This window comes from Pimephales promelas, chromosome 1, assembly GCF_988280905.1.
Source record: "Pimephales promelas chromosome 1, fPimPro1.hap1.1, whole genome shotgun sequence".
NCBI lineage: Eukaryota > Metazoa > Chordata > Actinopteri > Cypriniformes > Leuciscidae > Pimephales > Pimephales promelas.
In genome coordinates this window covers 2,354,588-2,365,000 of record NC_142769.1, presented here as the reverse complement: position 1 = coordinate 2,365,000, position 10,413 = coordinate 2,354,588, and the positions used below count along the sequence as shown (strand labels likewise).

Here is a 10,413-nt window from a genome sequence, read left to right as displayed (position 1 = left end):
GAAAATGAGAATGAATGAGATGTGTGTGTCTTGTGTAGTGTGCCGCTATGCGTGTCACAGAAAGTGCTGTCAGAAGATGACCACCAAATGCAGCAAGAAGGTAAGGGATTTTTTCCTCTAAGTGCATTCATGTGATCGGGGAACATGCCGTCACTCACACCGTGTTGCTTTCCTCTTCCATGTGCAGTATGACCCTGAGCTTTCATCAAGGCAGTTTGGTGTGGAGTTGTCCCGTCTGACCATCGACGAGCGAGCGGTGCCGTTTGTGGCCGAGAAACTCATCAATTACATTGAAATGCATGGCCTGTACACGGAGGGGATCTACAGAAAGTCTGGATCCACCAATAAGATTAAGGAGCTGAAGCTGAGTCTGGACACAGGTATGAAACATGAGAACGTCTGATTTAGAGGTGAACTCCGGCGCAAAACGAACCTTTGGTCTAATAACATATCGGTACTTAGCCGACCGTTCGATTTGTTTTCATGGTAATCGAATGTAAAGAGTTTTATCTCTAAAAACTGTTTAGCTTATAACGCTAGTATGTAGGGCATAGAGTAAGTAAAAATAAAAATAGCTAGTTATGTCAATGCGACTAACGAAGCTCAAAATAGCCCCACATTAACACGATAGCATAATGAGGGTCCCTACATGCGAAGTGTACGGACCGTTTAATAAGAAGATATTTTATAAAGATGTAGACATCTTTGGAAAACAGTCTCAAACAGTTTTCCAAAGATGGCTCCTGTGTTTTTGGGGTCCTTGAGATATTTTGACATGCCCTGACATTTTCAGTTGCTTATAAACATATTAATGGCACAGGTGAAATTAGAGCCAGACCGATATTATCGGCCGATATTACGCATTTTCCAAACTATCGGTATCGGCAGTTATAATGGCCGATAAATGAATATTTCAAAAATAAAATAAAAACGGACGAAACACGCTTGAACCATGTCATGAGTGTTGGAGTTGTATAGTTTGTCCACCAGAGGGCGCTCTACACCGTTCCTGTTGGCAACACTCGTTGAGTTGGTCACGATACATACATTGCTTGAATGACAATTAAAAGAACATCCCCATTAGTTCTCTAAACTCAAATAAGCATGACAAAATTTGTCACTAATCATCTCCAGTTTAAAAATAAATAAATAAATATAATATCGGCCGATATATCGGAATATCGGATTTTAAAACCCAAAAATATTTGTATCGGTATCGGCCTTCAAAATCCTTTATCGGTCGGTCTCTAGGTGAAATTACACTCTATTTAGCACAAACAGGGCTACCATAATATGTGAGCAACATGTATGTACATGTTTGTATATATATATATATATATATCTGTTTCTACATTAATTTGGAGATTAACTGTGATTATTACAATATAAAAAAATTTAATATTAGGTGTGATTAATTACAGAAAAAATTGGCATTAATTAGTTAATTTTTGTTATTATAATAAACTAAACTTTTGTTAAACTTTCGTTACATTTTGGTCACAGTTTAGTTTAGGGTCCAGTTCTCACTATTATCTGTGACTTTTGCCTCAATAAACTCCTAATTTCTGCTTATTGATAGTTGGTAAATTTAGGATTAAGGGATGTAGAATATGGTCATGCAGAATAAGGCATTATTAATATGATCTTTATAAGTACTAATAAACAGCTCATATGCTAGTAATATTCATTATAATAAGCAAATAGTTAATGGTGAGAACTGGACCCTGAACTAAAAGTTTACCAGCATTTCTTATGCAGTTTTGTTGTTTTCTCAAATAAATGTGTCTTGTTTTAAGAATGTTTATTAGTTTTCACTGAACACTATATAGTCAAGTCAGCTTTATTTCTATAGCACTTTATACAATACAGCTTTACAGGCATAAACACAAAACTAATGATTCAGTGATGCAAATAGAGTTCAATTCTGCTGTGAAGTCAGTTCAGTGATTCATTTCTGCTTAATAATGTGTAAAGTTCGTCAGTTCAATTCATCTTTACAGTGATGTCATCATCAGCTCAGTTCAGCTCCCATCTAATAGTATCAGTGCAGTCAAATCAATAATATCACAGAACATAATCATAACAATGCTGAATATTAATATTGCTAACTCTCTGTTGTAAAATATCTACATCTATAGTAACTAAATGTGTATCTATAGTTTAATATCTAATATTTTCTTTCCTCAGATGTAAACGGCATGAATCTGGACGACTACAACATTAATGTCATTGCCAGTGTTTTCAAGCAGTGGCTTCGTGATTTGCCGAATCCTCTGATGACCTTTGAACTGTATGAGGAGTTCCTGCGGGCCATGGGTGAGCGGATTAGCCCCTCGATTATAGCGTTAGCTTTCAGATTTGGTGTCGTTTTATGGTTTTGTTTTTTTGGCACACATTAAAATCGGTACTAGTGGACAATGTGGCATTATGATTTATTTATTTTGTATATTGTTTTTTGTTTTGTTTGTTTCGTCAAACATTTTAAAAAATCGCTACAAGTGGACAATCTGGCATATATGGAAGCTTGTTTCCGCCATTGAATAAAAAATAAATAAATAAATAATTGCGACCTTTTTATCTCACAATTGCGAGGTATAAAGTCGCAATTCTGAGAAATAAAGTCGCAATTATGAGAAATAAAGTAGCAATTCTGAGAAATAAAGTCGCAATTCTGAGAAATAGTCACAATTCTGAGAAATAAAGTCGCAATTCTCAGAATAAAGTCGCAATTCTGAGAATAAAGTTGAAATTCGCCGAAAGAAAGTCGCAATTCTGAGAAATAAAGTCGCAATTCTGAGAAATAAAGTCGCAATTCTGAAAAATAGTCGCAATTGTGAGAAATAGTCGCAATTGTGAGAAAAAAAGACAGAATTGAGACTTTTTATCTCACAATTCTGACTTTATATCTCGCAATTCTGAGAAATAAAGTCAGAATTGCGAGATGTAAACTCGCAATTGTGAGATAAAAAGTCGCAATTACTTTTTTTTATTTTTCATTAAGTGGCAGAAACAAGCTTCCATAGGCATATGATCATGTATTTATTCAATCTTTTTTCTTTTTTTCTTTTTTTTTTAGTTTTGGCGCAAAATGATAACAAAATCAAAGATCCCTAAAGTTGCTAAACTACCTTTACGACTTGGATTCACATTTTTTATTATTTTTATTATAGGTTTTACACTGTGTTGAAGTAAATCATTTTCAACTATAAATGATAAAATAATATAGAACTTTAAAATCTTTGTACATTTTATGTATATAACAGTCCACATATGCAGTAACCTTATTGCTTTAGTTAAACTAGACATTTATAGAGTCATAACGTTTGAAGATGTATCGGTCATGTCTCTTCAGGTCTCCAGGACAAAAAAGAAGTGATTCGAGGCGTTTACTCTATAATCGACCAGCTCAGCAGAACTCATCTGAACACGCTGGAGCGCCTCATTTTCCATTTGGTCAGGTGAGACGCCACTGTATTTCTCATTTTGGATTAACTTGTAAAGATTTTGTATTTCACATTTTGGATTAACTTGTAAAAATTTTCTTGATAGATAAAACGTGTAAGGGTAACGACTCTTTGCTGAACACAGATCTTATTTTTTGCAATTTTACGAAAGTCGATGGGGAAAATGCATAGCTTTTTGATTGCTAACTTATGAGTTGTCCTACAAAGTGACATCATAACTTTGGCTCTGTATTGTAATAATATTTCAAGTTTTTGTTTTTTATCAAAAAAATGCAGCCTTGATCTAAAATCCCACTGCACTTAGTATACTACAGACAAAATATTCTGATTGGCATGAATGTTGGCTTTCACTGTAAATTGTTTGATGCAAAATAATCAGTCTTGTTTCTGTCGTGCACAGGATTGCCTTGCAGGAGGAAACAAACCGCATGTCTGCTAATGCACTGGCTATCGTGTTCGCGCCCTGTATCCTGCGCTGTCCTGACACCATCGACCCTCTCAGGAGCGTTCAGGACATCGGGAAAACCACAGCGTAATGGACAACTCTTACTTCATATAGTTCAGTCCTAATCAGGGTTTGAAATTAAAACACACAAACCTACGGCTAAATGTCAACGGTGGCGGCTTGTCAAATCACGAGCCAATTAGGCGTTACTTATGTTTACTCATATTGCTGGGGAAGATCGTGTAAGCCAAATCTGGAAATAATATTGGCGCATATTAAAAAAAATGGCGGGAGTGTCATTAGAAGTTAAAAGCGTTGTGATGTCATCGCTTATCTGATGTTTGCCATTACATTTCTTTTGTTAAGGTGTGTCGAGCTGATCATTTGCGAGCAGATGGATAAGTACAAGGCCAGGCTGAAGGACATCAGCACTCTGGAGTTCGCTGAGAACAAAGCCAAGAGCCGACTAACGTTCATTCGCAGGTCTATGGTAAGAGTTTGTATCTGTTTTATATTTCTATAGACATCCACATAACCCAGATGTCCAAACCACACAGAGGAGGACACGTTTCTGGATCAACATCCTTCTCAGAACGATCTCATCAACCTTTTGTTCCTCTTATTTTAGAGGTAGTTAATGTTTAGTTCAAGTTCATTTGATTTATATAGCACATTTACAACACCCACTAGGCTGACCAAAGGGCTTTACAGAGCAATCATATAAATAATCAGAAAATAATACATGCATAACAACACATAAAAGCAGCAAAGCTAAGAGAAACCTTAAAACAGAAGTGTCAAAACAGTATCAGACTCGTATTATAAAATAATAAAACGCATCAAAACCGTATCAGACTCGAATTTAAAAAAATAAAACGTGTCAAAACCGTATCAGACTCGAATATAAAATAATAAAACGTGTCAAAACCGTATCAGACTCGAATATAAAATAATAAAACAGAAGTGTCAAAACCGTATCAGACTTGAATATAAAATAATAAAACAAGTGTCAAAACCATATCAGACTCGAATATAAAATAATAAAACAGAAGTGTCAAAACCGTATCAGACTTGAATATAAAATAATAAAACAAGTGTCAAAACCGTATCAGACTCAAATATAAAATAATAAAACGTGTCAAAACCTTATCAGACTCGAATATAAAAAAATAAAACGTGTCAAAACCGTATCAGACTCGAATATAAAATAATAAAACAGAAGTGTCAAAACCGTATCAGACTTGAATATAAAATAATAAAACAAGTGTCAAAACCGTATCAGACTCGAATATAAAATAATAAAACGTGTCAAAACCGTATCAGACTCGAATATAAAAAAATAAAACGTGTCAAAACCGTATCAGACTCGAATATAAAATAATAAAACGTGTCAAAACCGTATCAGACTCGAATATAAAAAAATAAAACGTGTCAAAACCGTATCAGACTCGAATATAAAATAATAAAACAGAAGTGTCAAAACCGTATCAGACTCATATATAAAATAATAAAACAGAAGTGTCAAAACCGTATCAGACTTGAATATAAAATAATAAAACAAGTGTCAAAACCGTATCAGACTCATATATAAAATAATAAAACAGAAGTGTCAAAACCGTATCAGACTTGAATATAAAATAATAAAACAAGTGTCAAAACCGTATCAGACTCAAATATAAAATAATAAAACGTGTCAAAACCGTATAAGACTCGAATATAAAAAAATAAAACGTGTCAAAACCGTATCAGACTCGAATATAAAATAATAAAACAGAAGTGTCAAAACCGTATCAGACTTGAATATAAAATAATAAAACAAGTGTCAAAACCGTATCAGACTCGAATATAAAATAATAAAACGTGTCAAAACCGTATCAGACTCGAATATAAAAAAATAAAACGTGTCAAAACCTTATCAGACTCGAATATAAAATAATAAAACGTGTCAAAACCGTATCAGACTCGAATATAAAAAAATAAAACGTGTCAAAACCGTATCAGACTCGAATATAAAATAATAAAACAGAAGTGTCAAAACCGTATCAGACTCGAATATAAAAAAATAAAACGTGTCAAAACCGTATCAGAGTCGAATATAAAATAATAAAACGTGTCAAAACCGTATCAGACTCGAATATAAAAAAATAAAACGTGTCAAAACCGTATCAGACTCATATATAAAATAATAAAACAGAAGTGTCAAAACCGTATCAGACTCGAATATAAAATAATAAAACGTGTCAACCGTATCAGACTTGAATATAAAATAATAAAACGTCTCAAAACCGTATCAGACTCGAATATAAAATAATAAAACGTGTCAACCGTATCAGACTCGAATATAAAATAATAAAACGTGTCAAAACCGTATCAGACTCGAATATAAAATAATAAAACCGAAGTGTCAAAACCGTATCAGACTCGAATATAAAATAATAAAACAAGTGTCAAAACCGTATCAGACTCGAATATAAAATAATAAAACAGAAGTGTCAAAACCGTATCAGACTCAAATATAAAATAATAAAACAGAAGTGTCAAAACCATATCAGACTCGAATATAAAATAATAAAACAGAAGTGTCAAAACCGTATCAGACTCGAATATAAAAAAATAAAACCGAAGTGTCAAAACCGTATCAGACTCGAATATAAAATAATAAAACAAGTGTCAAAACCGTATCAGACTCGAATATAAAATAATAAAACAAGTGTCAAAACCGTATCAGACTCAAATATAAAATAATAAAACAGAAGTGTCAAAACCGTATCAGACTCAAATATAAAATAATAAAACAGAAGTGTCAAAACCATATCAGACTCAAATATAAAACTAGAAAAAAAAGTTTGATGACAAACTTTAAGTTGGCTTGAGAAAGCCGGACCAGAGCGTTTGAAGTTTTGAATGAAGTTTTAAAGATAGATTAGAAAGAAAGAAAGAAAGAAAGAAAGAAAGAAAGAAAGATGGATAGATTAGTTAGAAAGAAAGATAGATAGATAGATAGATAGATAGATAGATAGATGTTTTTGGCAAGAAGCTAACATGATTAGCATGTAGCTAGCTTGATGCTAATTTGATTAGCATGTAGTTAAGATGATTAGCATGTTGTTAACATGATTAGCATGTAGCTAGCATCATAATAGCATGATTAGCATGTTGCTAGCATCAAGCTAACGTGTTTTTATCAAGAAGCTAGCATGACTAGCATGTAGCTAGCATCATGCTTACATGATTAGCATTTTGCTAGCATCATGCTAGCATGTTTTAGCAAGAAGCTAGAATGATTAGCATGTAGCTAGCATCATGCTAGCATGATTAGCATGTTGCTAGCATCATGTTAGCATGTTTTTAGCAAGAAGCTAGCATGATTAGCATGTAGCTAGCATCATGCTACCATGATTAGCATGTAGCTAGCATCATAATAACATTATTAGCATGTTGTTAGCATCATGCTAACATGTTTTTAGCAAGAAGCTAACATCATTAGCATGTAGCTAGCATCAAGCTAGCGTGATTAGCATGTTTTTAGCAAGAAGCTAGCATGACTAGCATGTAGCTAACATCATAATAGCATGATTAGCATGTTGCTAGCATCATGCTAGCATGTTTTTAGTAAGAAGCTAGCATGATTAGCATGTAGCTAACATCATAATAGCATGATTAGCATGTTGCTAGCATTATGCTAGCATATTTTTAGCAAGAAGCTAACATGATTAGCATGTAGCTAGCATCAAGCTAGCATGATTAGCATGTTTTTAGCAAGAAGCTAACATGATTAGCATGTAGCTAACATCATAATAGCATGATTAGCATGTTGCTAGCATCATGCTAACATGTTTTTAGGAAGAAGCTAGCATGATTAGCATGTAGCTAGCATCATGCTAGCATGATTAGCATGTTGCTAGCAAGAAGCTAGCATGATTAACATGTAGCTAGCATCATGCTAGCATGATTAGCATGTAGCTAGCATCATAATAACATGATTAGCATGTTGCTAGCATCATGCTAGCATGTTTTTAGCAAGAAGCTAGCAGGATTAGCATGTAGCTAGCATCATGCTAGCATGATTAGCATGTAGCTAGCATCATAATAACATGATTAGCATGTTGCTAGCATCATGCTAGCATGTTTTTAGCAAGAAGCTAGCATGATTAGCATGTAGCTAGCATCATGCTAGCATGATTAGCATGTAGCTAGCATCATGCTAGCATGTTTTTAGCAAGAAGCTAGCATGATTAGCATGTAGCTAGCATCATGCTAGCATGATTAGCATGTAGCTAGCATCATGCTAGCATGATTAGCATGTAGCTAGCATCATGCTAGCATGTTTTTAACAAGAAGCTAACATAATTAGCAGAAAGCTAGCAAGATTAGCATGTTATTAGCATCAAGAAAGAAAGAAAGAACGAAAGAGAAAGAAAGAATTTTTAGAAAGAAAGATGGATAGATTAGTTAGAAAGAAAGATGGATAGATTAGTTAGGTAGAAAGAAAGATGGATAGATTAGGTAGAAAGAAAGATGTATAGATTAGGTAGAAAGAAAGATGGATAGATTTGTTAGAAAGAAAGATGGATAGATTAGGTAGAAGGAAAGATGGATAGATTTGTTAGAAAGAAAGATGGATAGATTAGTTAGAAAGAAAGATGGATAGAATTGTTAGAAAGAAAGATGGATAGATTTGTTAGAAAGAAAGATGGATAGATTTGCTAGAAAGAAAGATGGATAGATTTGTTAGAAAGAAAGATGGATAGATTAGTTTGAAAGAAAGAAGGAAAGATTAGTTAGAAAGAAAGATGGATAGATTAGTTCGAAAGAAAGATGGATAGATTTGTTAGAAAGAAAGATGGATAGATTTGTTAGAAAGAAAGATGGATAGATTAGGTAGGTAGAAAGAAAGAACGATAGATTAGTTAGAAAGAAAGAACGATAGATTTGTTAGAAAGAAAGAATGATAGATTAGTTAAAAAGAAAGATGGATAGATTAGTTAGAAAGAAAGATGGATAGATTTGTTAGAAAGAAAGATTGATAGATTTGCTAGAAAGAAAGATGGATAGATTTGTTAGAAAGAAAGATGGATAGATTAGTTTGAAAGAAAGAAGGAAAGATTAGTTAGAAAGAAAGATGGATAGATTAGTTAGAAAGAAAGATGGATAGATTTGTTAGAAAGAAAGATGGATAGATTTGTTAGAAAGAAAGATGGATAGATTAGGTAGAAAGAAAGATGGATAGATTAGTTAGAAAGAAAGATGGATAGATTTGTTAGAAAGAAAGATGGATAGATTAGGTAGAAAGAAAGATGGATAGATTTGTTAGAAAGAAAGATGGATAGATTTGTTAGAAAGAAAGATGGATAGATTAGGTAGAAAGAAAGATGGATAGATTTGTTAGAAAGAAAGATGGATAGATTTGTTAGAAAGAAAGATGGATAGATTTGTTAGAAAGAAAGATGGATAGATTAGGTAGAAAGAAAGATGGATAGATTTGTTAGAAAGAAAGATGGATAGATTTGTTAGAAAGAAAGATGGATAGATTAGGTAGAAAGAAAGATGGATAGATTTGTTAGAAAGAAAGATGGATAGATTTGTTAGAAAGAAAGATGGATAGATTTGTTAGAAAGAAAGATGGATAGATTAGGTAGAAAGAAAGATGGATAGATTAGTTAGAAAGAAAGATGGATAGATTTGTTAGAAAGAAAGATGGATAGATTAGTTAGAAAGAAAGATGGATAGATTAGTTAGAAAGAAAGATGGATAGATTTGTTAGAAAGAAAGATGGATAGATTTGTTAGAAAGAAAGATGGATAGATTAGGTAGAAAGAAAGATGGATAGATTAGTTAGAAAGAAAGATGGATAGATTAGGTAGAAAGAAAGATGGATAGATTAGTTAGAAAGAAAGATGGATAGATTAGTTAGAAAGAAAGATGGATAGATTTGTTAGAAAGAAAGATGGATAGATTTGTTAGAAAGAAAGATGGATAGATTAGGTAGAAAGAAAGATGGATAGATTTGTTAGAAAGAAAGATGGATAGATTAGGTAGAAAGAAAGATGGATAGATTAGTTAGAAAGAAAGATGGATAGATTTGTTAGAAAGAAAGATGGATAGATTAGTTAGAAAGAAAGATGGATAGATTAGTTAGAAAGAAAGATGGATAGATTAGTTAGAAAGAAAGATGGATAGATTTGTTAGAAAGAAAGATGGATAGATTTGTTAGAAAGAAAGATGGATAGATTAGGTAGAAAGAAAGATGGATAGATTTGTTAGAAAGAAAGATGGATAGATTTGTTTTGAAAGAAAGATGGATAGATTAGGTAGAAAGAAAGATGGATAGATTAGTTAGAAAGAAAGATGGATAGATTAGTTAGAAAGAAAGATGGATAGATTAGTTAGAAAGAAAGATGGATAGATTAGGTAGAAAGAAAGATGGATAGATTAGTTAGAAAGAAAGATGGATAGATTTGTTAGAAAGAAAGATGGATAGATTTGTTAGAAAGAAAGATGGAT

General features: G+C 32.9%; 1 protein-coding gene across 8 annotated transcripts in view; it reads left to right on the top strand.

Annotated features, from left to right (window-relative positions):
- The window catches only part of myo9aa (myosin IXAa), a 180,159-nt gene that overhangs the window by 161,512 nt on the left and 8,234 nt on the right, over window positions 1–10,413 (top strand). For all 8 annotated transcript variants that reach the window (XM_039690796.2, XM_039690795.2, XM_039690799.2 and 5 more), the window contains 6 exons: window positions 39–100; window positions 188–380; window positions 2,188–2,316; window positions 3,353–3,458; window positions 3,865–3,996; window positions 4,276–4,399. In XM_039690796.2, coding sequence (XP_039546730.2) covers window positions 39–100; window positions 188–380; window positions 2,188–2,316; window positions 3,353–3,458; window positions 3,865–3,996; window positions 4,276–4,399 — 746 coding nt within the window. The remainder of the gene's footprint in view (window positions 1–38; window positions 101–187; window positions 381–2,187; window positions 2,317–3,352; window positions 3,459–3,864; window positions 3,997–4,275; window positions 4,400–10,413) is intronic.